Genomic DNA, 27,487 nt, shown 5'->3' with positions numbered 1-27,487 from the left:
CAGGACTCTATCCCAGGACCCGGAGATCATGACCTGAGCCAAAGGCAGAGGCTCAATCCACTGAGCCACCCAGATGCCCCTCATTTCAGGATTCTTAAGATAGAAATTTAGACAACTGATTTTCTACTTTTCTTCTTACATAAGCATTTTATTTATTTTTTATTTTTTTTTAAGATTTTATTTATTTATTTGACAGAGAGAGATCACAAGTGACAGGCAGGTAGAGAGAGGGAGGGAAGCAGGCTCCCTGCTGAGCAGAGAGCCCAATGTGGGATTTGATCCCAGGACCCTGAGATCACGACCTGAGCCGAAGGCAGTGGCTTAACCCACTGAGCCACCCAGACGCCCACATAAGCATTTTAAAGCTATAAATTTTCCTCTTAAGTGCTGCTTTATCTGTATTCCATAAATTTTGATGTTGTCTTTTTATTTTTATTAAGTTCAGAGTGTTTTCTAATTTTCTTCATGATTTTTCTTGACCTTTTAGATTATTTAGAAGTATATTGTTTAATTTCTAAATAATTGAGGATTTTTCACGTCTTTCTCTTAATTTGTAATTTAATTCTGTGGTGTGAGAACCTACATTTTATGATTTCATTCTTTTAAAATTTGTCTTCACCAGTTTTACAGGCCAGCATTTGGCTTCTTTTGGTGAATACTTCATGTAATTTGAAAAGAATATATAGTATGCTGTGTTGGATGGAGTGTTCTATAAATATTAGGGCAAATTTGTTGATAGTGTTGTTCAAGTGTTCTGTCAGTTATTGAGAGAGAGGTGCTGGTGCTGTAATCTCTGACAAAAATTGTGGATTTGTCTATTTCTCTTTCAGTTATATCAGTTTTGGCTTTATGTATTTTTAGTCTCTGTTTTGAATGCCTGCACATTTGGGATTATAGTGTTTTTGATTAACACGTCTTTATAATTACAAAATACTTTTTTAAAAATTTCTAATAACATTCCTTGTTCCAGAATCTGCTTGCTTTGTCTTATATTAGTGTAGTAATTCCAGCTTCATGTTTGCTTGGTATATCTTTTTTCAACTTTCTACTCTTCATCTGCCTTTATATTGACAATGGGCTTATTATTGTAGCCAGTGTATAATTGGGTGTTGCTTTTTCATCCACTTTGATGGTCTCTCTCTTATTGGCATGTTTTTAGATCAATCACATTAATGCAATTTTTGATGTTCATATTTAAATTTATCATCTTGCTGTTTGTTTCTTGTTTTTTTCTAACTGTTCTTTGTTACTTTTTTCTGATTCTGAATTGAATATTTTTTTAGGATTTCATTTTTTTCTCCACTGTTGGCTGTGTCTCTTATATTTTTATATATTTAACTCAAAAAACATAAAATATATTTACATGCATAAATTATATAAATTATATAAAACACAAAGTTTTATATAAAAATTATATAAAACACAAAAAAATATTTACCATATCAAAGTCTGCCTTCAAATCATGTTATATTCTTTCACATATAAGACCCTCACAACAGTATGTTTTGTTTCTGCCTCTTTTCCTTTATGCTTTTACTTTTTTTCCCCTCAATTCATTACTTTATGTTGCTTGAGATATGGGATGCTGAGGAAGGCATGCACATAAATCAAGGGTAAAAACATAAAACCAAATCCAAAGATAGATATTATGGCTGTAAATTCAACCTGACTTCAGGGTTAGTATTCTGTTTTTTAAAATTTGTATTTATTTTATTTTAATTTTATTTTTTATTTTTTTATTAACATTATAATGTATTATTTGCTTCAGGGGTACAGGTCTGTGAATCATCAGTCTTAAACAGTTCACAGCACTCACCATGGCACATACCCTCCCCAGTATCCATCTCCCAGCCACCTTATCCCTCCTTAGCCCTCCCCTCCAGTACCCCTCAGTTTGTTTCCCGAGATTAAGAGTCTCATGGCTTGTCTCCCTCCCTAGTCCCACCTTGTTTCGTTTTTTCCTCCCTTCTCCCCACCACTGCCCTGCCTTTCAAATTCCTCATATCAGAGCGATCATATGATAATTGTCTTTCTCTGATTGACTTATTTCACTTAGCATAATACTCTCTAGTTACATCCATGTCATTGCAAATGGCAAGATTTCAGTTTTTTGATGGTATTCCATTGTATATATACACCACATCTTTATCCATTCATTTGTTGATGGACATCTAGGCTCTTTCCATAGTTTGGCTATTGTGGACATTGCTGCTATAAATATTGGGGTGCATGTGCCCCTTCAGATCACTACATTTGTATCTTTGGGGTAAATGCCCAGTAGTGCAATTGCTGGGTCATAGAGTAGCTCTATTTTCAACTTTTTTTTTTTTTAAAGATTTTATTTATTTATTTGACAGAGAGAGATCACAAGTAGACAGAGAGGCAGGCAGAGAGAGAGAGAGAGAGGGAAGCAGGCTCCCTGCTGAGCAGAGAGCCCGATGCGGGACTCGATCCCAGGAACCTGAGATCATGACCTGAGCCGAAGGCAGAGGCTTAACCCACTGAGCCACCCAGGTGCCCTATTTTCAACTTTCTAAGGAACCTCCATACTGTTTTCCAGAGTGGCTGCACCAGCTTGCATTCCCACCAACAATGTAGGAAGGTTCTCCTTTCTCTGCATCCTCGACAACACTTGTTATTTCCTAGCTTGTTAATTTTAGCCATTCTGAGTGGTGTGAGGTGTTATCTCACAGTGGTTTTGATTTGTATTTCCCTGATGCCGAGTGATATTGAGCACTTTTTCATGTGTCTGTTGGACATTTGGTTGTCATCTTTGCAGAAATGTCTGTTCATGTCTTCTGCGCATTTTTGTGTGTGTGTGTTATTTTTGTCACCATAAAATACATCATTATTTTTTAATGATGTATCTTAGTTTTTGATGCAGTGTTCCAAGATTTGTTGTTTATGTACAACACTCAGTGCTCCATGCATAGGTGCCTTCCTTAATACCCACCACCAGGATCACTCATCCCCCAAACTCATCCCCTCTAAAACCCTCAGTTTGTTTCTCATGGTTCATCTCTTGCTCTGATTTCCCCCAATTCACTTTTTCTTTCCTTCTCCTAATGTCCTCCATGTTATTCCTTATGTTTGTGCATTTCTTGGTTGGATTATTTCTTCTTTGGGTGTTGAGTGATAAGTTCTTTATAGATTTTGGAAACTATCCCTTTATCTGATTTGTCATTTGCAAATATCTTTTCCCACTCTGGCGGTTGTGTTTTGATTTTGTTGACTATTTCCTTTGCTGTGCAAAAGCTTTTGATCTTGATGAAGTCCCAGTGGTTCATTTTTGCCCTTGTTCCCTGACCTTTGGCGATGTTTCTAGGAAGAAGTTGCTGCAGCTGAGGTCAAAGAGGTTGCTGCCTATGTTCTTCTCAAGGGTTTTGGTGGATTCCTGCCTCACATTGAGGTCTTACCACAATATTTCTTTAAATAGTTATATTTTAAAGAGCTTAACATATGAAGTGCCTTTTATATTTGCCATTTCTGGTATTCTTCATTCTTTAGATCTGTTTTTCTATATGCCTGCTTGAAATAACTACCCTTTCAATCTTTGTAGTGCCAGTTTGCTAGTCACTGATTCCTTGTTTTTGTTTCTTTGAAAAAAGACTGTATTTTTCCTTACTAATTGTTTTTTTTTTTTGAAAATTACAGATTCACAGAAGCTGCAAAAATAGAGGTCCTGTGGACCCTACACTCAGTTTCCTTCATTGGTAGCATCTAGTATATTAATAGGTTAGTATTAAAATCTGGAAACTGACAGATTTCACCAGTTTCATATGCAATTGTGTGTGTTTGGACCCCCTTAAATTTTTGAAGGATATTTTCTACTAGATACAGAATTATCAATTGAAAGTTTCTGTCTTCTTTTAGTACTTTAAAGAGTACTTTATTGTCCTCTGGGTTATGTCATTTCTTACAGAAAGTTCACAGTAATTCTTTTCTTTCTACCTTCTATTTTTATGTCTTTCATCTTTGTTTTTAAGACATTCTCTTTGTTACTTGTTTTCAGCAATTTCATAATGATGTGTTTTCTCAGTTTTGTGTAGGAAGTGTTTATTCTGCTTGAAGTTTGTTGAACTTTTTGAATCTGTGGGTTTATAAGTGTTCATCAAATTTGGAAAATTTTGGCCATTATTTATTGCAGTATTTTTTCTGTACCCTGTCTCTCCCTCCCCCAACCTGTAACTACAGTTATACTTTTGTTAGATCACTTGATATTATCCCACTGATAATATATCAGTGACATTAAGTCACTGATGTTCTTAGCCTTTTTTCCTTTATATTTTTTATTTGAATAGGTTCTATTGCTGTCTTCAGTAGTCAACTGATTTTTTTTTTTTTTTTAAGATTTTATTTATTTATTTATTTGACAGACAGAGATCACAAGCAGGCAGAGAGGCAGGCAGAGAGAGGAGAAAGCAGGCTCCCTGCTGAGCAGAGAGCCCGATACGGGGCTGGATCCCAGGACCCTGGGATCACGACCTGAGCCAAAGGCAGAGGCTTTAACCCACTGAGCCACCCAGGCACCCTCACTGATCTTTTCTTTGCAGTGTATAATATACTTTTAACCAAGTGAAGTGTTCATTTTGATATAGTATTCATCTGTAGAAGTTCCATTTGATTCTTTTTTATATTCTTAATTTATGTCCTCATTATATTAATATATATAATTAAAATAGCTGTTTTGACTGTCTTGTCTGCTGGATCCATTGTATTTCTCATTTATGGATTTGTTTCTGTTGAATATTTCTTCTGGATATCAATCACATTTTCCTGCTGCTTGGTTTAGTTAGTGATTTTATACTGGATACTAGTCATTGTGAATATTGTATTCTTGAATATCTGTGTTTAATGTGCTCTTTGAAAACAAGTTATTTTTTTTTGCCAGTTTAGTCCCGTCGAGGCCTGTTTTTAAGTTTGGCTTGGGTGTGTCTAGAGAAGCCACTAGGTGTGGCCTAGTCCTCAGTATACTCAAAGGATATCCTGTGTAGATTCCTAAAGCTCTCTCCTAATGAAGTTCCTCCTTATTTGAACTCTTCTCAGAATTCCAGCTGCCTCAGTCTTCTCCAGCTTCTATCTCTGTCTCCTCAGCTCAGCAGAACTTGGCTCTTTTCTCCTCCTCATACCCACAGTGTGGATATTGCCTCCAGGCAGAGCGCTGCAGTGATTGTAGGACTACTCCATGTATTTCTCTTCTCTCAGGAATCATAATCCTATTATCTTCCTTTATCTCTAAATAGTTATTTTACATGTTTTGACTATTTTTTTGGTTGTTTACAATGTGTTTTTATCTTAGGTTCTTACTGTTTCATAATGGGTAGAGTCCTTAATCTCTGTTTTGTTTTGTTTGTTTGTTTGTTTGTTTGTTTTGGTCAAATTAAAGTCAGTAGGTACATTCCACAAGTTTCTCTGACCATGGGTTATGTCACACAATGCTTATCATTAGTAACTCACACACACAAAAAAGTCTGCTCTCTTTTTATCTTTCACTCCAGTTAAAATTGAGGTTTGTATCATTTCCTAAAGATGCTTCTGTTCTTTTTTGTTTCTGTAGCAAAACTCCTCAAAAGCATTTTCTTAATTTCTTCAGGTCTTTATCTTGCAAAGAAAGCTTTTAAATTTTTTATTATATGTATCCTGCAAAGCCATGATATTAGTGGCCCTTATCTTTGATTAATACTATATAGTTTACAAATTGCTATCACATACATACGATAGTTGTGTGTAGTCATATGTTTTTATTACATAGATCTGCACCTCTCCCCAGTTCTTTATTCCCTTCTCCCCCAGCTTACATTTCATGGTGTACTAATTATCTATTATATATATTCTTAATTTTGTGTGCCCATCGTTCATGTAGAAGAGTACCTAGCACATAGTAAATCCTCGATAAATATGAATAAGTAATTAGGCATAGATATCATTACTACCAATTTCAGATGCAGAAACTGTTTACCACAGCTCATAGGTTCTCTGAGTCCAAGTTTATTGCTTTTTGTACCTTAGCCACTTATTTCTAGAACCTTATCCGATCACTTATTTGTTCTTATCTGGTTATTTCTCTTCTGAATTACTGTGGCAATTTGTGTTACTCTTAAAGCATTTGCTATCATTTTGTCAGTGCTGTGGCTACTGATACATAGCTCTGTCTGTTCTTGACTTCCCACAGTTCCTTATGAATGCTTTGAAAGTTAAGAGAGAATGGCAAGTTATTTCTCATTGGATCTCATTGGATTTAAGTTTTAAAGTGAGATTTTAATTTCTTTAGGCGATCTAGATTTTTCTTTTAAAGCTAATGTAAAATTCAGGGCTTGAAATCTTTCCTAAAATTTTTCTCTAACAACATGTAGACTGCTTAATTTTTTTGTTAACAATAGATTTACTTTATTATTTTCAGTTTATAACCTCTCTCATAAAAAATATTGGTATCTTGTTTGCACTTTGTAAAAAGTACTTGAGTGTGATTGAAAACAGAAATGTTTTCAAGTTTTTGTAAGGTTTTCCCTTTCATTAGTGGGTTTGCTCATATGGGAATACTTTATTTTGTATTTTACTTTTCTAATGCTTATCTTTTTTCTTCTCCCAAGAAGGGGGCCATGTTGATTAATGGATAGAAGAACATAATGTGGTGTTGGATGGTTTTCATTTTTCTATGAAGTAGGTTACAAAGTCACCAGCAGGAAAGAGAAGGGCAAAGATTTATTTTCCTATTCTTATGGGTGGAGGCTGAAATGAGGCAGCTAGAACTGTGGACTTTGTAGCTAATGAGAATCTCTGCCTTTTCCATGTGAACAGTGAGATAAATCAAGCTTGCTCTTACTGTAGCTACCACCCACAAAGCTGTGAAGAAGGCTGGTGATAGCAGATGGTATTCATACACAGTTTGATTTGTTTAAAAACCCACATAAAGAGCAGCATGTGTTTTGTTGTGTTTTGTTTTGTTTTGCCCTTAATTACTTAGGGCCAGGGAGATCAGTTTTCAAATAAAACACAGTGATACAGCCAGGAGAAAAAAAAAAATTATAGAAGAAGAAAACAGACAACTGTATTTTTAACTGCATCATTTCAATTCCATGCTATTTATTGAATATCTGTTGTATATAAGGCTCTGTATGAGGCATTGTAGGGGATGCAAAGAAGAGTGAGTTAAATATTACAAAATAAATTCAGGTGAATAAATATGTCATTAGTGCCTCTTCTATGCCACTGAGCTTATATTAATTGTGGGGAAAATGAAGTAAACTGATAGTTTCAGTTCTGACATATGTGTGTTAAGTTGTTATAGAAGCTCTGAAGAAAGGGTACCTAATCTACCCTGGGAGTAGAATGAGGGAAGGCTTCTTGGAGGAGGTAAAACCCTCCTGTACACCCCTTGTTGAGTCTTAAAGGATGGATGGGTGCTGGCTAGGTAAAAATGAGGAGCAGGGAGGAGGGATCAGGGCAGAAGGAAGAGTATGACATAAGCAAAGGTTCAGGGGCAAGAAACATCCTAGCTATTTGGGAGATAGATCTGAAGGTGACATCTTGCAGGAGATGAGATAATGGCGCAGATTATGGTAGAGTTTGGAGTTTGTCCTACATATTCATGTCTGTTCTATAGATTCTCTGCAACAGCTTCTCTTAGAATATTTTCAGAAATGCAAGTCTAAACCTACCCCAAGACACGGAACGTGAATCCACAAGGTCTGTTGCTTTTGCTCAGAGTTAGGATTTTCCCTGTAAGGCTAATGTAGAATGCTCTGTTTTTAACAAATATTTCTTACATGATATACTTTGTTAGGTTTATACAAGCACAGTATTTAATAGAGTTCGTGCCTTACATAGCTGTTTTGGGGAGGTTCCCAAAGGAAGAACTATAGTGACAAAGAGTTGCTTATAAAATAAATATAGAGGACCTCTATACTATATAAAACCAGATAGAAAATTCTAAACACAAAGTAATTTGAAAGCCTAATTCATGACTATGTCTTTAAGGGTATATCTTTCTAATACCAAGTCAGGGTAAGAATTTCCTGAGACCTCTGTCATTCAGTGCTCAGACCCTAGCCTTTGGTGTATGTGTGTACATAAGTGTGTATAAAATTTGGGAGAAAGCAAGGAATATGGAAATGGAAAATGTTGCAGAATAATAGAGGGAACTTATGATATATTTATAAATGTTCCATATATCTTTGACCATACAGGAATTAGAGAGTAAAAGAAGACAACAAAAACAGGCTGCCAGTAACCAAAGTGCTACAGAAGTTCGGTTGAACAGAGCTCTAGAAGAGGCAGAAAAGTATAAATTGGAGTTAAGTAAATCAAGGCAAAATAACAAGGTATGGAAAAATTGAATAGTTTTGGTAGTGGTCACCTTTGGTACCTTCTTTTATGCAAGAGTAAAAAATACAGTTTTTAAGTTATAATTCTTTTTTTTTTTTTTTTAAGATTTTATTTATTTATTTGACAGACACAGATCACAAGTAGGCAGAGAGGCAGGCAGAGAGAGAGGAGGGAGCAGGCTTCCCACTGAGCAGAGAGCCCGATGTGGGGCTCAATCCCAGAACCCTGGGATCATGACCTGAGCCGAAGGCAGAGGCTTGACCCCCTGAGCCACCCAGGCACCCCTTTAAGTTATAATTCTTGATGTCATGGTGGTGAACATTTCTCTTTTCAGAAGAAGTGCATTCATTATTGATATGTGTATTTTCAAGAAGTTAAGATTATATTGCTTGGTCTATTATCATAACTGGGTGATAGCCCAACTCTTTGGAGATTTCAGTCATTTTTTCATCCAACAAATTTTTATTGTGTGCCCATATGACATGCCATTTTTCTAATCTCTGGGGATAAATGGTAGGAAAAAGTCTCTTTGGTATCTCAAGTCTGTTTCCTTCTCTGAGCCCCACTTTTCTAATATAGAATGCAAAGGGCTACTTTATAGGGATGTGGTTCTCAAACTTGAGCAAGTATCAGAATTACCTGGAAGGCTTGTTAAAACATAGGTTCCTGGGCCCCAACCCCAGAGTTTCAGATTTAGTAGATTGGGGGTGAGGCCCATTTTAACTAGTTCCCTGGGTGATGCTGAAGCCACTGGTTCTGAGCTGACATTTGATATTCACTGTTATATAGTTGTAAGGATCACTATTGTATCCCAGTATCTAGCCAGTGATTAGCATAGAATTAGCACTCAGTTCCTGAAATATCTGTTGAATAAATGAAGGCTTAAGGATCATTATATATGAAAACATTTTGTGTACTCTATAAATTTTGGCTATTAGTTTTTGGTTCTATGTCAACCTAAAAGTGATGCTCCATTGGAATCTCCCCTTATTGTATATTATATTGAATAATTTAACAGTGGCTTGGATGTTGAAGTTAGGAGCCACCTTCATTACATACACAAATGATACATTTTGAATTAAACTAATAACACTTAAAAGGATATAGAAATAAACCGAACTTGATAAATCCTCCAACACATTTAACAAATGCAAAAATGTTACAGAGACTACAGAGTTTTGTGATCTCTTCTGTGAGATAGTTTTATGTTGAGCGATCAGATTACATTCATGTTCAAGAGACATCAATGATGGTACGATGGGAGTTTATTAATAGAACTTACTAAATGAACAAGTTCGGAAGTCATCTTTATAACTTGCCAATAACTAGCATGCTATTGGAATAGTACTTCCAGTTTGGTTCACTCTGAAGGGATTTTGAAACAGATAAAATGGAATAACCTCATATATGTCAGGATTTGCTAATTCTTGGTTGTAGATATGATCTCTGTTTTAGCACACACTTTAGAGAAGTAGAAGGAAAAATTTGTTTCCATGACAACAATAATCCTCATCAACTATTTTACAGATTGACACACCAAGTCCTCATTACTTAGTTTAAAATCATCAACACTGTAAAACCAAATATGTTCGAGACAAATTTCTGATCCCAAGTCTGCATTATGGATGCTCAGTTTAAACAGTGGGAGAACATTTTGTGTAACTCTTTGCGATCAAGTGGACATTTTGAGGTCAGAGTTCTTAGATGTAACTTATTTCAGATTTCTGAAAAAGTATGTCTACGAGTCTTCAGTTTTTAATTTTTCAATAATTTTGCTTCATTTCTAACTTCTGTCTTTGAAGGATGTTTTGGGGATATGCTATAAGTTTTTCCTTATAGTCTACTCTGTATGTAAGTTTTTTGTGAGGAGGTATACTTTTTTCCATTTTCATTCTTTGTGCCTTGCTTCTCATTCTGATTAGACATAATTAGGTAGATAATTAAAATTATTCATGTCCGTATGCTTAAGAAAAAGTAAGTCTTCCTTAAAATAGAGTAAGGTTGCCTCACAGTGTTCAGAAAGTTAAGGATTTATTTTTAAAAATGATATATTCTCCACAGAGGTTAGGAATTAAGTAACCTGGCCTTAGAGTAATAGTCACTTTTGAAACAAAAAGTCAGTCAAGTTAACCAGATGCTGCATGAGTGTAGGTACCCTGACTGTCTCATTCACTTCTGTGTCTCAGTGCCTTGAACATAGTAATTGCCTCTGAAGCATCTGCAGGAAGGAATGTGGAAAGACAACTATGTGATGCTTTAATTGGAATTCTTCTTAAAAACAGGGCATTTGATTATATGGTTTGGTTGAGGTCCACTTAAAATATGTCACCAAGCCCATGTCACTTTCTTTAGGAATAGATAATTTCTAATTCTTCTTTAATTCATTAAGAAATATTTATGAGGGCCTTCTAGGTACCTGCCAGATCTTTACTAGAGGTTGGAGGTATAAAGGTGATAAAAAATAAATAAATAAATGTGGTCTGTGTAATCATGCATTTTGTAGTAGAGAAGCTGTGTGTTATTTAGACAATTCAAGCAAAAGTGAGGGGCAGCCGTGCTATGAGCAGGAAACCAGGTCAAGGAGTGCTTTTTTAAAAATGCAATTTTAAACTAAGATCTGAATAATATTAACAAGTTATATGCTAGGAAAAGATTATGGACAAAAGGAATCTCGTGTAAAAAATGTGGCAGGAAATGTGGCTCTGTGGCAGGAAAAAAAAGACAAGGTCATGAAAGTCGGGGATGGAAGTGAAGGGAGTGTTGCCAAGTGAGGCCTCGAACATAGGTAGAGGCCAAACCATTTAGATCCTTTAGGCGGTGTTAAGTATTTTGGCTTTTGTTAAAAGAATAGTACAAAGTACAAAGCCACTGTGTGGTTATTTCGAACAAAGTTGGGTGAAGTTGCTCATATGCCGTGATCATATGAGCACCTGGAAAGTATTTTTGTTTCTTGTGTGGAGAATTCACTGGAAGGAGGCAAGAATGGCTTCTGGTTAAGAATATCAGTGTGAGGGGCGGCTTGGTGGCTCAGTGGGTTAAAGCCTCTGCCTTCAGCTCCGGCCATGATTCCGGGGTCCTGGGATCGAGCCCCACATCGGGCTCTCTGCTCAGCAGGGAGCCTGCTTTCCTTCCTCTCTCTGCCTGCCTCTCTGCCTACTTGTGATCTCTCTCTCTGTTAAATAAATAAATAAATAAAATCTTAGGGGCGGGGGAAAGAATAGCAGTATGAGAGATGATGAGGTAGCTTGGCCTAAACTGATATTGGTAAAAATGGAAAGAAAATATGTACCAAAATACATCAAAGAGAAAAAATCACTAGGACATGGTGATGGACTGGGTATGGGATTGTGGGAAAGGGAAGCTTTCAAGAGGATGTTTTGATTTTTAATTTTCAGAACCAGATAGTGCCATTCACTGGAATAGGTTGGGAAAGAAGATTGAGGTATTTCTGGATATCTTGAGATTGATCCCATTGTTGCATGTGACACTTTTAATAATTTCACTTTTAAATTATTATTAAATTTAATAATTCACTTTTAATAATTTTACACAAGGTATAAATATACCAAGCAATACCACCTTATCGATGGACTTAGTGTTGTTTGCCAGTTTTTGCTATTACAAATAAAGCTGCCATGAACATTCACATGTCAGTCTTTGTGTAGATGTCTGTTTTCATTTCTCTTGGGTAAATACCTAGAATTAAATGTCTGGGTTTTATTACAGATGTACATTCAACTGCCAAACTGTTTTCCAAAATGTCTCTAACAATTTATATTCCCCACAGCAGCATATGAAAGTTTTAGCTGGTCCATATCTTCACCAGCATTTAATATAGTCAGGCTTTGGGGCGCCTGGGTGACTCAGTGGGTTAAAGCCTCTACCTTCGGCTCAGGTCATGATCCCAGGGTCCTGGGATCGAACCCCACATCGGGCTCCCTGCTCGGCAGGGAGCCTGCTTCCTCCTCTCTCTCTGCCCACCTCTCTGCCTACTTGGGATTTCTGTCTGTCAAATAAATAAATAAAATCTTTAAAAAAAAAAATGTAGTCAGGCTTTGACATTTTACTGTGCCAGTGGGTGACTAATGGTATCTTATGTGGTTACTTTACATATTCCTAATGACCAGTGAATGATATTGAACATCTTCATGTGCTTATTTGCTATCTTGATATCTTCCTTTCCCCCCAGTTTTATTGAGATGTAATTGACATACAGCACTGTATAAATTTAAGGTGTGTAGTATAATGATTTGATTTACGTATATTGTGAAATGATTACCACAGTAAGTTTATTTAATATCCATCATCTCATAGTGATACAAAAAAATAAGAAAAGCTTTTTTTCCCTGGTATTGAGGATTCTTAGGATCTACTTAATTAACAACTTTGAAATGTACTATGTAACAGTTAAGTGTAGTTATCATGTTGCATATTACATTTCTAGTTCTTTTTTATGTTATAACTGGAAGTTTGTAACTTTTGATCACCTTTCTCCAATCCCCCCCTTCTACCCCCTGCCATCCCCTGCTTCTGTTTTTCTAATGCATTTTCTTTTTTAAAGATTTTATTTATTTGACAGAGACCATAAGTAGGCAGAGAAGCAGGCAGAGCGAGAGAGGAAACAGGCTCCCTGCCGAGCAGAGAGCCCGATGTGGGGCTCCATCCCAGGACCCCGAGATCGTGACCTGAGCTGAAGCCAGAGACTTTAACCCACTGAGCCACCCAGGCGCCCTCTAATGCATTTTTTAGAATACTTTTTCAAAAGATTTTTTTAAATATGAGTAAGACCACACAGTATTTGTCTTTGTCTGACTTAACTTCACTTAGCATAATGCCCTCAAGGTCTATCCATGTTGTGAATGGCAGAATTTCTTTTTTTGTGGCTGAATAATATTGCACCGATACCACATCTCTATCCATTCATCTATTGATGGATACTTAGGTTGTTTCCATGTCTTGGCTATTGTAAATGATACTGCTGTGAGCATGGAGTTGCAGATATCTCTTTGATGTGGTATTTTCATTTCCTGTAGATAAATTCACGGAGGTGGAATTGCTGGATTATATATATGATAGTTGTATTTTAAATTTTTTGAGGAACCTCTAAACTGTTTTCAGTAGTGGTTTTACCAATGTACAATCCCACTAACAGTGCACAAGTGTTCCCTTTTCTCCACATCCTCTCCATCATTGTTATCTCTTGTTTTTTGATGATAGCCATTCAAACGGGCATGAGGTGATTTCTCATTGTGTTTTTAATGTGCATTTCCCTGAAGATTAGTGATGTTGAGCACCTTTTCATGTAGCTGTTAGCCATTTGTATTCTATCTTCTTTGGAAAATATCTTCAGGTCCTTTTGCCCATTTTTTTTAAATTGGATTATTTGTGGAGTATTTTTACTATTGAGTTGTATGATTTCTGGACATATTTTAAATGTTAACCCCTTATCAGCTATATGGTTTGCAAATACTTTTCCCATTCTGTTTTCATTTTGTTGATTATTTCTTTTGCTGTGCAGAAGCTTTTTAGTTTGATGCAGTTCTCTTTGTTTTTCATTTTGTTACTGATGATTTATGTGTCATATCCAAAAACTAATAGTCAAGACCCATGTCAAGGACTTGTTTCCCTGTACTTTCTTGTAGGAGTTTCTGGTCTTCCATTTAAGTCTTTAATCCATTTCAGGTTAATTTTTGTGAGTGGTATAAGATAGGAACCAAGTTTCATTCTTTTACATGTGAGTATCCAATTTCCCCAGTACCATTTATTGAGAAGACTATCCTTTTCCCATTGAGTGTTCTTCCTCCCTTGTGAGCTATTAGTTGACTGTACGTGTGTGGGTCAATTTCTGAACCCTTGATTCTGTTCTCCTGGTCCAAGTGTCTGCTTTTATGCCAGTACCATACTATTTTAATTACTACAGCTTTATAGCTTGAAATCAGGAAGTGAGATGCCTCCCACTGTGTTCTCCCCCCCACCCCAGGAGTGTTTTGACTATTTGGAATCTTCTGTGGTTCTATATAAATTTTAGGATTGTTTTGCTTATTTCTGTAATAAGTACTATTGCAATCTTGGTAGAGGAGATTGTGCTCAATCTATAGATTGTTTGGTAGTATGGAAATTTTAACAATATTCTTCTAATCCATGAACACAGGATGCCTTTCCATGCATTTGTATTTTCTTTGATTTCCTTCGTATCTTACAGTTTTCATTGTACATGTGTTTCACCTCTTTAGTTATGTTTATTCCTGTTTTATTGGTTTTGATGATATTATAAATGAGATCATTTCTTTTTCAGATAATTATTTTTTTAGTGTATAGAAGCATACTGATGTTTGAATGTTAATTTTGTATCCCGCAACTTTACTGAATTTATTGATTACATCTAACAGTTCCTTGGTGGAGTCTTCAGGATTCTCTTTTTTCCCCTTTCTTTTTAATTTTAAATTCTGTGTAATTAACATTCAGTGTTATACTAGTTACAGGTGATAGTTACAATATAGTGATTCAATAATTCCATATATTACCCAGTGCTCATCACAAGTGTACTCCTTAATCCCCGCTGCCTGTTTTACCCATCCCCCCACCTACTTCCCTTCTGGTAACCATTACTTTGTTCTCTGTACTTAAAAGTCTGTTTCTTGAGGCTGCCTGGATGGCTCAGTGGGTTAAGCCTCTGCCTTTGGCTCAGGTCATGATCCCAGGGTCCTGGGATCGAGCCCCACATCGGGCTCTCTGCTCGTCGGGCAGCCTGCTTCCTCCTCTCTCTGCCTGCTTGCCTCTCTGCCTACTTGTGATCTCTGTCTGTCAAATAAATAAATAAAATATTTTTAAAAAAGGTCTGTTTCTTGGTTTATCTCTGTTTTCTCCTTTGCTCATTTTTTTTTCTTATATTCCACATATGAGTGAAATCATATGGTATTTATCTTTGACCAACTTATTTCACTTAGGGTTACAGTCTCTAGCTCTATCCATGTGATTGCAAATGGCAAGATTTTGTTCTTCTTTATGGCTGAATAATACTCTATCATGTGTACATGCACATCTCCTTTATCCATTCATTTATGAATGGACACTGAGGCTGCTTCCGTAATTTGGCTATTATAAATAATGCTGCTATATATAAAATCATGTCATATGCAAATAGAGATAATTTTACTTCTTCCTTTCCAATTCTGGTAGCTTTTATTTCTTTTTCCTGCCTGAATGCTCTGGGTAGGGCTTCTAGTACTTTGTTGAATAGGAGTAGTGAGAATGGGCACCCTTTCCTTGTTCTTAGTCTTAAAGGAAACCCTTTTATCCTTTCACCATAACTATGATGTTAGCTATTGCAGCTTATCATATATATGGCCTATAATATGTTAAGGTACATTCCTTCTAAACCTAATTTATTAAGAGTTTTTTTAATCATGAATGGATGTTGAATTTTGTCAAATGCTTTTTCTGTGTTAATTGAGATGATCATGTGCTTTTTTTCTTTCATTCTGTTGTGATGTATCACATTGATGGATTTGTTTATGTTGAACTATCCTCACATCCCTGGGTTAAAACCCACTTGATCATGATGAATAATCCTTTTATGTGCTGCTGAATTTGGTCTGTATTATATTGAGAAATTTTGCATCTGTATTCATCAGAGACATTGTTGGTATGTAGTTTTTATAGTGTCCTTTTCTGGTTTTAGTATCAGAATAATGCTGGCCTTGTAAAATAAATCCATTTTGATTTTTTTTTTTTTTTTTGGAAGAGTTTGAGAAGGTTGGCATGATTCTTTAAACATTTGGTAAAGTTCACCAGTGAATCCATCTGGACCTGGGCTTTGCTCTTGTTGGGAATTTTTTGATTACTGATTCATTCTCCTTACTAGTAATTGATCTGTTCAAATTTTCTATTTCTTCCTGATTCAGTCTTGGTAGGTGGTATGTTTCTAAGAATTTCTCCATTTTATCTAGGTCATCCAGTTTGTTGATATATAGTTATTCACAGTAGTTTCTTATGATCCTTTGTATTTCTGTCATATCAGTTGTCTCCTTTGTCATTTATAATTTTGCTGATTTGGGGACTTCCCTCTTTTTTCCTTGATTAGTCTAGCTAAAGGTTTCTCAATTTTATCTTTTCAAAGAAACAACTCTTGGTTTTGTTCATCTTTTCTATTTTCCTATTTCTATTTCATTTATTTCTGCTCCAATCTTGTCCTTCCTTCTGTTAGCTTTGGGCTCACTGTGTTCTTCTTTTTCTGGTTCTTTGAATCATAGAGTTAGTTTATTTGAGATCTTGTTGTATCTTAATGTAGGCATTTATTGCTGTGAACTTCCCTCTTAGAACTGCTTTTGCTATATCCTGTAAGTTTCGGTATTTTGTGTTTTTATTTTTTTGTCTGAAGATACTGTTTCCCCTTTGATTTCTTCTTTGATTTATTGGTGGTTTATCAGAGTCTAGATATCTTTGGAGAAGTATTTGTAACAAGTTTTTTATTCATTTAAAACAATTTTTAATGGAGTTTAATTTTTATATAAACAACTGAATCTTGAAACACTGCATCAAAAACTAATAATATATTTTATGGTGAATAACATAACACAGTAAAATTTTTTTAAAAAAACGTTTTAGATTAACATTAAAGTTGGAAAGTTAGTACAGAGCATTTCTGTAATCTCCAAACACAGTTTCCTCTGAAACTAACATATACATTAGCATGGTACATTTAGTATGGTTAATGAATGAATTAATAACATTATTAACTAAGGAGTATACTTTATTCACATTTCCTTAGTTTTTATCTCTTTGGTCCATTTTAAAAAATTGAGTTGACTTACTGTAAGTGAGTTAGTTATAAGAGTAAAAATTGAGTTGAATTGTTATTATAAATGAATTATAAGAGTTTTATATATTCTAACTACATGTCTTTTATCAGATATATGCCTCGCAAGTACCTTATCCCTTTCCTTTTATTTTCGTAACATTTGTTTTAAAGAGTAAAGTTTTAAATTTTGATAAAGCCTAATCTATTGTTTTTCTTTTATAATTTGTGCTTTTGTCCTGTTAAAGAATTCCTTGCCAATAAATCTAAGGTCACTAAGATTTGCTCTTATGTATTGTTATAGATGTTGCATCGCTAGAGCTTTTAGGAGAATTTTTGTTTATAATATAAGGGTCAAGGGTCATTATTGGCATATGTGGGGCACTATTTTTTGATAAGACTATCTTTTACCATTGAATTGCCTTGACACCTTTGTTGAAAATTAATTGCCCAGATACATGTGGCACTATTTCTGGAATCTTTCTTCTGTTCCATTGATGTCTGTGTCTTTCTTTACACTAGCAACAGTCTTAATTATTACATCTTTATAATAAAATCTTGAAAGCATGTAGTATGATTCTGTTCTTTCCGGAAATTGCTTTGGCTCTTTTAGGACCTGTGCATTTCCATATATATTTTAGAATCACCTTGCCTATTTCTACAAAAAATCCTGTTGAAGTTTTGTTTGGAGTTGCACTGAATCTGTGGATCAATTTGGGGAAAAATGACACCTTAACAATACTTTGTTTTTTACATCATGAATAGAGCCTATCTACTTTGTAAGACTTTTTCATTTTTAGTAGGCAGTTTTTTTGTAGTGAAAACTACATAAATACTGAAAAAAACTACATACATACTGAAAAGTATACAGGTCATGTATTTTTTTTTTTCAAACTTAGTCCTTAGTATTTAATCTTTCTTCATGTTATTATAAATTTTTAAAATTTCAATTTCCAGTTATTTGTTGTTAGAAGATAGAAATAGAGTTTTATTTATTCTTGAAACTTTGCTAAAGTCACTTTTTCTGGAATCCTTAAGATTCTATATAGGCCAAAGGTAGGCATACTTTTTTTGTAAAGTGCTAGCTAATAACTATTTTAAGTTTTTTGGGCTACATATGATCCTGGTGGCATATTTTTCATCAGATTTCTAGTCTATATAGTGACTATACCTTATTGAGTCTTTCAAGGAATCTGTCCATTTTATCTATGTTGTCAAATTTATTTTTATGGTGTTATGTTGCCAAATTTATTTTTATGGTCTCACTTTTTTCTTATTTGTTATTCTCTTATTGTCCTTTAAATAACTGTAGAATCTATAGTGTCCTTCCCACATTCTCATGGGTTTCCTTTTCTCCCTCATTCTTGGTATTGGTCATTTGTATCATATTTTCCTATTCAGTTTTACTGGAGCCTTACTATTAATTCCATAGTGGACGTATAATACATTTGTTCTTTTTTTTCAATTTTTAAAAATTCCAACATAGTTAATATACAGGGTTATATTAGTTACAAGTATTGAATATAGTGATTGAGCAATCCTATACATTACTCTGTGCTCATCATGAAAAGTGTTTTTTAATCCTCATACTTATTTCACCCATTGCCTTACTCCCCTCCCCTCCAGTAACCATCATTTCTCTATAGTTAACTCTTGGTTTCTCTCTCTCTTTCTCTCATTCTCTTTTTTCCTATGTTCATTTGTTTTGTTTCTGACTTTCCACTATGAGTGAAATCATGTGGTATTTGTCTTTCTCTGACTGACTTATTTCACTTAGCATTATACACTCTTAGCTCTATCCATATTGTTGCAAATGGCAAGATTTCATTCTTTTTGTGGAAGAATTTCATTATATACACACACACACACACACACACACACACACACACACCACTTTTTTTTTTTTTAAAAGATATTTGTCTCTTTATTTACTATCTATATGACAGAGAGTGAGTACAAGTGGGGGAACTGCAGACAGAGGGGGAAGCAGGCTCCCCACTGAGCAGGGAGCCTGATGTGGGGCTCAACCCCAGGACCCTGGGATCAGGACCTGAGCTGAAGTTATATGCTTAACCAGCAGTGCCACCCAGGTGCCCCTATACCACTTATTCTTTATCCTTCATCAGTTGATGGATAGCTGGGTTATTTCTATATTTGATTATTTTAAATAATGCTACAATAAGGAGATGCATATATATCTTTTTGGATTACTCTTTTTATATTCTTTAAATACTGAGTAGTGGAATTACTGAATCATACGGTATTTCTGTTTTAGAATGTTTGAGGAACCTTCATACTGTCTTCCACAGGGGCTGCACCAGTTTGCATTTTCACCAGCAGTGCACAAGGATTCCTTCCTCACCACATCCTCAGCAACACTTGTTTCTTGTGTTTTTTAATTTTAGCAATTCTGGCATGTATGAGGTGATACCTCCTGTGGCTTTGATTTGCATTTCCTGGATGATGATTGATATTGAGCACCTTTTTATGTTCTGTTGGCCAAGTATATGTCTTCTTTGGAGAAATGTCTGTTCATGTCTTCTACTCATTTGGTTTTGGGGTTTTGAATTGTAGAAGTTCTGTATATATTTTGGATACTAACCCTTTATAGGATATGTCATTTGCAAATATCTCCTCCCATTCAGTAGTTTGCATTTTGTTTCCTTCACTGTGCAGTAGTTTATTTTTGCTTTTATTTCCCGTGCCTCATGAGTCCTATCTAAAAATGTTGCTACAGTGTCAGAATTACTGCCTATCCTCTCTTTTAGGATTTTTATGGTTTTAGGTCTCACGTTTAGGTCTTTATCCATTTTTGTTTTTTGTTTTTTGTTTTTTTAAAGATTTTATTTATTTGACAGAGAAAGAGAGAGATCACAAGTAGGCAGAGAAGGGGGGTGGTGGGGGGAAGCAGGCTCCCCACTGAGCAGAGAGCCCGATGTGAGGGTCAATCCCAGAACCCTGAGATCATGACCTGAGCCGAAGGCAGAGGCTTGACCCACTGAGCCACCCAGGTGCCCCAGGCCTTTATCCATTCTGAATTTATTTTTGTGTATGGCATAAGAAAGTAGTTCAGGTTTCATTCTTTTGCATGTACCTATCCAGTTTTCCCAATTTTTTTTTTAAAGATTTTATTTATTTGACAGAGATCACAAGTAGTCAGAGAGGCAGGCAGAGAGAGAGAGGAGGAAGCAGGCTCCCCACGGAGCAGAGAGCCCGATGCGGGGCTCGTCCCAGGACCCCGGGATTATGACCTGAGTCGAAGGCAGAGGCTTTAACCCATTGAACCACCCAGGTGCCCCCGGTTTTCCCAATTTTACTTGTTAAAGAGGCTGTTTACCCCATTGCATATTGTTTTCTTCTTTGTTGAAGATTAGTTGACTATATAATTGTGGGTTTATTTCTGGGCTCTCTGTTCTGTTGATCTGTTTGTCTATTTTTGTGCCAGTACCATTCTCTTTTGAGAACTACAGCTTTGTAATATAACTTGAAGTCTTCAATTGTGATACCTCTAGTTTTTTCTTTTTCAGGAGTACGTTGGCTGTTTGGGGTCTTTTGTGGTTACATATGGATTTTAGGATTGTTTGTTTTAGTTCTGTGGAAAATGCTGGTGGTATTTTTCTCTTTTTAAGATTTATTTATTTATTTATTTATTTGAGAGAGAGAGAGCCGGGGGAGGGGCAGAGGGAAAGAATCTCAAGCAGACTCCCTGCTGAGTGTAGATTCCCGAAGCTGGGATTGATCTCACGACCCTGAGATCATGACCTGAGTCAAAATTAAGAGTTGGATGCTTAACCAACTGAGCCACCCAGGCGCCCTTGCTGGAGGTATTTTGATAGGGATTGGATCAAATCCATAGATCGCTTTGGTAGTACTGACATTTTAACAATTTTTTTGCAGTCCATGAGCATGGAATGTCTTTCCATTTCTTTATGTTGTCTTCAGTTATTTCCAACAGTGTAACATAGTTTTCAGAGTATAGGTCTTTCACCTCTTTGCTTAGGTTTACTCCTAGGTATCTTATTGCTTTTGGTGCAGTTGTAAATGAGATTGCTTTCTTAATTTGTCTTTCTGCTGCTTCATTATTAGTGTATAGAAATGCAACAGATTTCTGTACATTGATTTTTGTATCCTTTGACATTACTTAATTCACTTACCAGCTAGTAGTTGTTTGATGGAGTTTTTAGGGTTTTATATATAGGTATTGTGTCATCTACACATAGTGAACGTTTTATTTCTTTCCTAGCAATTTGGATGCCTTTTGTTTCTTTTTGTTATCTGATTGCTCTGGCTAGAACTTCCAGTTCTATAGTGAATAAGAGTGACAAGAGTAGACATCCTTGTCTTGGTCCTGACCTTAGGGGAGAAGCTCTGTTTTTCACCATTGAGTACGATGTGGGATTTCATACAAGGCCTTTATTATGTTTAGGTATGTTCCCGCTAAACCTAAATTTGTTGAGGCGCTGGTTTTTTATCATGAATGGATGCTGTACTTTGTCAAATGCTTTTTCCTGCATCTGTTGAAATGATTTTATGGTTTGTATCCTTTCTCTTAGTAATGTGATATTCAATAAATATCAGTTATGTCAAGTTGCTTGATAGTGTCACTCAAATCTTCTGTATCTTTACATATTCTAGTTTACTTGTTCCATCAGTGACTGAGAGGGATATTGATCTCCAAATAAAATTGTGGATTAGTTTATTTTCCCTTTTTCAGTTTGTCAGTTTTTGCATCATATACTTTGGAGGTCTGTATTTACAATTGTTATGTCCTCATATTGAGTTGAACACTTTATTATTGTGACACACTTTATATTCCTCATAGTAGTCTTTGTTGTGATATATACTTAGATATTAAGTAACTATAGCATTTTTTAGCCTTTTTTTTTTTTTTTAATGGTAGGCTCCATGCTCAGCAAGGGGCTTGAATTCACGACCCTTAGTTTCAGAGTCACATGCTCTACCAACGGAGCCATCCAGGCACCCACTTAAGCTTTCTTTTAATTAGTGTTAGCATTAGTTTATCTTTTGCCATTCCTTTACTTGTAACTCCTTTATATCTTGTAGGCAGCGTATAGTTGAGTACTTATTTTCTTACTTGTTTATTCATTTGTTTAATGCAGTCTCTGACTTTTCAAGTGGGATATTTAGAACATTACATTTAATGTGATTATGAATATGATTGTGTTTAATTTTGTTAACTTCCTGTTTATTTGCATATTTTCTTTCTTTTCCTTTCTTCTTTCTCTCCTTCTTTTGAATATTCTTTTAATGATTCCATTTTATTTCCTGTATTCTCAACTCTTTTCTAGGTACATTTTACATATGCACATTTTAGCATTCCTCATACAGTTCTTTATCATTGTCTACCTTCAAGAAATACTATAGCACTTTATGAATAATTTAAGAACCTTTTAGTGGTATATTCCATTTACTCTTTTCTGACATTTTTGCTGTTGTCATACATTTTACATATACACGAATTCCACACTATATTGTTACTTTTTGCTTTAAAGAATTATCTTTTAAAATTAAAAAAAAAATAGTTTTGGCATAGTACACATAAAATTTACCCTCTTGTATTTTAAATGTACAGTTCATGGTGTTACGCATATGCACAATGTTATGCAGCCAAACTCCAGAACTCTTCTTTCATCTTACAAAAATTGCAACTCTGTGTCTGTTAAACAGCAATTCCCCATTCCCTTCTCCCCCACTCCTGACAACCACTGTTCCACTTTCTATCTTTATTATTTTGACCACTCTAGGTACCTCATAAAAGTGAATTCATACAATGTTTCTCTTTTTGTGACTGGCTTATTTCACTTAGCATACTGTACTCCACTTTCATCCATGTTGTATCATGTGTCAAAATTTCATTCTTTTTAAGGCCAAATAACACTCCACTGTATGTATATACCACATTTTGTTTATCAACTAGTCTGGACACTTGGGTTGCTCCTGCCTTTTGGCTATTATGAATAATCCTGCTATAAGCATGAGTATATAATTAATCTTTTTAGACCCTGCTTTCAGTTATTTGGGGTATATGTCCAGATGTGGAACTGCTGAATTATACCATGTGGAATTGCTCTAATCATAAGATTAAATTAAATCTTTAATTTTTTAAGAAAAAAAAATTCTCTATTTTCACCAGTACTTGTTTTTTTGTTTGTGTGTGTGTGCATGTTTTGAGTTTTTTTTTTTTAAAGATTTTATTTATTTATTTTACAGAGATCACAAGTAGTCAGAGAGGCAGGCGGCGGGGGAGGGGGGCGGGGGAAGCAGGCTCCCTGCTGAGCAGAGAGCCCGATGCGATGCGGGGCTCTATCCCAGGACCCTGAGTTCATGACCTGAGCTGAAGGCAGAGGCTTAACCACTGAGCCACCCAGGTGCCCCGAGTTTTATTTTTTTAATAGTAGTCATCCTTGTGTTTATTAGGTGGTTCTCTCTGTGATTTTGATTTACATTTCCCTAATGATTGGTGATTTGATCACCTTTTCATATGCTTGAAGTAAGCCATTTATCTATCTTCTTTAGAGAAATGCCTAAAAAATATACAGCGTACTCAAACAGTTGGTGGACTGTTCTCTATTACTGATTTGGAGTTCTTTACATATTCTGGATATTAACCCCTTATTACATACATGATTTGCAAATATCTGCAAACCATTCTATAGGTTGGCTTTCTCTCTGTTCATTTTGTCCTTTGATGTAAGTCCAGTTTATTTTTCCTTTTGTTTCCTGTACTTTTGGTGTCCTATCCAAGAAATCACAACCAAATCCAATATCATGTACCAATATGATGTTCTCTGTGTTTTCTTTTAACAGTTCCATGATTTGGGGGCTTACGTTTAGGTCTTTGACTGAAGACCAAGGTCTTTGAGTTAATTTTTGTATATGGTATGATATAGGGGGTATAGGTTCATTATTTTGCTTGGAGATAACAAGTTTCCTAGCACTGTTTATTCCCAGTGAATGGCTTGATACTCTTGTCAATAATTATTTGTCCTTGTACATGTTTATTTCTGGGCTCTCTTTTCCATTGGTCTGTATTTTATGAAGGTACCATATTGTTTTGATTACTGTAGCTTTGTAATAAATTTTGAAATCAGGAAGTGTGAAACCTCCAAATTTGTTATTCATTTTCAGGATTGTTTGCCTATTTCTGGTCTTTTGAGATTCCATATGAATATTAGGGTGGATCTTTCTATTTCTGTAAAAAACACAATTGGAATTTTGATAGAGATTACATTTAATATATAACTACCTTTTGGGTAATATTGGTATCAGAACTAATATTAAATCTTTCCAGTCCACAAACACAGAATTTCTGTCCACTTATTTGCGTTTAAATATTTTCCACAGTAGGGGCGCCTGGGTGGCTCAGTGGGTTAGGGCCTCTGCCTTCGGCTCAGGTCATGGTCCCAGTGTCCTGGGATCGAGCCCCACATCGGGCTCTCTGCTCAGCAGGGAACCTGCCTCTTCCTCTCTCTCTCTGCCCACCTCTCTGCCTACTTGTGATCTCTATCTGTCAAATAAATAAATAAAATCTTTAAAAAAATAATAAAAAAAAATAAATATTTTCCACAGTGTTTTGAAGTTTTCAGTGTAAAAGTCTTCCACCTCCTAAGTTATGTTTATTCTAAAGTATTTTATTCTTTTTGATGGTCATTACTTTTTAAGAATGTTCATTGTTAGTATATGAAAATATAACTGATTCTTATGAATCAGTTGATTCTGTATCTTGCATCTTTACCAAATGAATTTATTCTTACAGTTTACTTGTGGAATCCTTAGGGTTTTCTACATATATGTGCTATCTGTGAACAGAAATAAGCTTTCTTCTTTTTTTATGTGGGTGCCTTTTAATTATTTTTCTTCCCTAGCTGCTCTGACCAAGACTTCTGGACTAAGTTGGATAAATGTGGCAAAAGGAGGTAACTTGGGTGCCTGGGTGGCTCAGTGGATTAAACCTCTGCCTCCAGCTCAGATCATGATCTCAGGGTCCTGGAATTGAGCCCCGCATTGGGCTCTCTGCTTCGCAGGGAGCCTGCGTCCCTCTCTCTCTCTGCCTGCCTCTCTGCCTATTTGTGATTTCTCTCTCTGTGTCAAACAAACAAACAAACAAACAAATCCAAAAGGAGGTAACTTGTGTTCTTCCTGATCATAGAGCTAAAGCTTCCAGTCTTTTACCACTGAGTCTGTTAGCTGTGGGCTTTTCCTATATGGCTTTTATTATGTTGAAGTAGTATCATTCTGTCATGAAAATGTGTTAAATCTTCTCATATGCTTTTTCTACATCAATTGAGAGGATTGTGTGTGGTTTTTTTTTTTTTTTCCTTCCTTCTGTTAATGTGGAGTGTTACACCGATTGATTTTCATATGTTGAACCATCCTTGCTTCCAGGAATATATCCCACTTGGTTGTTCTGTATAAACCTTTGCATGTACTGCAGAACTCAGTTTGCTATTATTTTGTTGAGGATTTTCACATCAGTATTTGTGAGGGATATTGTTCTGTAGGTTTTTTTCTCATGTTTTTCTCTGGCTTTGGTAATGGACTAATGCTGACTTTCACAGAATGAGTTTGGAAGTGTTTGGGCTCTTCAGTTTGGGATAAGAATTTGAGTGTGATTGGTGTTAATTTTCTTTATTTTTTTATATAAATTTTGTTTCATTTTTTAAATTAACATGTAATGTATTATTTGTTTCAGGGCTATGATTCTGTGATTGATCAGTCTCAAACAACACCCAGTGTTCACCACAACACATACCCTCCCTAATATCCATCACCCAGCCACCCCCTCTCTCCATCCCCCTCCCCTCCAGCAACCTTCAGTTTGTTTCCTAAGATTAAGAGTCACTTATGGCTTATCTCCCTCTCTGGTTTCATCTTGTTTCATTGTTTCCTCTCTTCCCCTGTGATCCTCTGCCTTGTTTCTCAAATTCCACATATCAGTGAGATCATATGAAAATTATCATTCTCTGATTAACTTATTTCACTTAGCATAATACCCTCTAGTTCCATCCACATCATTGCAAATGGCCAGATTTCATTTTTTGATGGCTGCCTAACATTCCAGTGTGTGTGTGTGTGTGTGTGTGTGTGTGTGTGTGTGTGATCTTTATCCATTCATCTGTCGATGGATAGCTGGGCTCTTCCCATAGTTTGTCTATTGTGGACATTGCTGGTATAAACACTAGGGTGCAGGTGCCCCTTCGGATCACTACATTTATATCTTTGGGGCAAATAAATACCCAGTAGTGCAATTCCTGGGTCATAGGGTAGCTCTCTTTTCAACTTTCCAAGGAACCTCCATACTGTTCTCCAGAGTGGCTGCACCAGCTTGCATTCCCACCAACAGTGTAGGAAGGTTCTCCTTTCTCTGCATCCTCGCCAGCATCTGTCATTTCCTGACTTGTTAATTTTGTCATTCTAACTGGTGTGAGGTGGTATCTCACTGTAGTATTGATTTGTACTTCCCTGATGCCGAGTGATGTTGTGTACTTTTTCATGTGTCTATTGGCCATTTGGATGTTTATTTTGAAGAAATGTCTGTTCAGGTCTTCTGCCCATTTCTTGATTGGATTATTTGCTCTTTGGGTGTTGAGTTTGATAAGTTCTCTGTAGATTTTGGATACTAGCCCTTTATCTGATAAGTCATTTGGAAATACCTTCTCTGATCCTGCCGATTGTCTTCAGGTTTTGTTGATTGTTCCCCTTGCTGTGCAAAAGCATTTTATCTTAGTAAAGATCCCTGCATGTGGCTGTCCAGTTTTCCCATCACCATTTGTTGAAGAGACTGTCTTTTTTCCATTGGATGTTCTTTCCTGCTTTGTGGAAGATTAGTTGACCATAGAGTTGAAGGTCAATTTCTGTGTTCATTATTCTATTCCATTGATCTATGTCTGTTTTTGTGCCAGCACCATACTGTCTTGATGATTACAGCTTTGTAATAGAGCTTGAAGTCCAGAATTGTGATGCCACCAGCTTTGGTTTTCTTTTTCAACATTCCTTTGGCTATTTGGGGTCTTTTCTGATTCCGTCCAAATTTTAGGATTATTTATTACAGTTCTGTGAAAAAAAGTTGATGGTTTTTTGATAAGGATTGCATTGTGTAGATTGCTCTAGGTAGCATAGACATTTTAACAATATTTGTTTTTCTAATCCATGAGCATGGAACATTTTTCCATTTCTTTGTGTCTTCCTCAATTTTATGTGTATTCTATAATTTTCTGGGTAGAGATCCTTTGCCTCTTCAGTTAAAATTTATTCCTAGGAATCTCGTGGCTTGGGTGCAGTTGTAAATGAGATTGACTCAATTTCTTTCTTCTGTCTCATTCTTGGTGTATAGAAATGCAACTG

At 35.8% G+C, this 27,487-nt stretch overlaps 1 protein-coding gene across 1 annotated transcript in view; it reads left to right on the top strand.

The window, feature by feature from the left end:
• Positions 1 to 27,487, top strand: part of TEX9 (testis expressed 9) — a 61,771-nt gene that overhangs the window by 27,882 nt on the left and 6,402 nt on the right. The window contains exon 10 of the mRNA XM_032864884.1: positions 8,187 to 8,321. Coding sequence (XP_032720775.1) covers positions 8,187 to 8,321 — 135 coding nt within the window. The remainder of the gene's footprint in view (positions 1 to 8,186; positions 8,322 to 27,487) is intronic.

This window comes from Lontra canadensis, unplaced genomic scaffold (assembly GCF_010015895.1).
Source record: "Lontra canadensis isolate GAN:19392208 unplaced genomic scaffold, GSC_riverotter_1.0 scaffold28, whole genome shotgun sequence".
Classification (NCBI taxonomy): Eukaryota; Metazoa; Chordata; class Mammalia; order Carnivora; family Mustelidae; genus Lontra; species Lontra canadensis.
The sequence above is the reverse complement of the archived record's forward strand: the minus strand, read 5'-3'. Positions and strand labels throughout refer to the sequence as shown.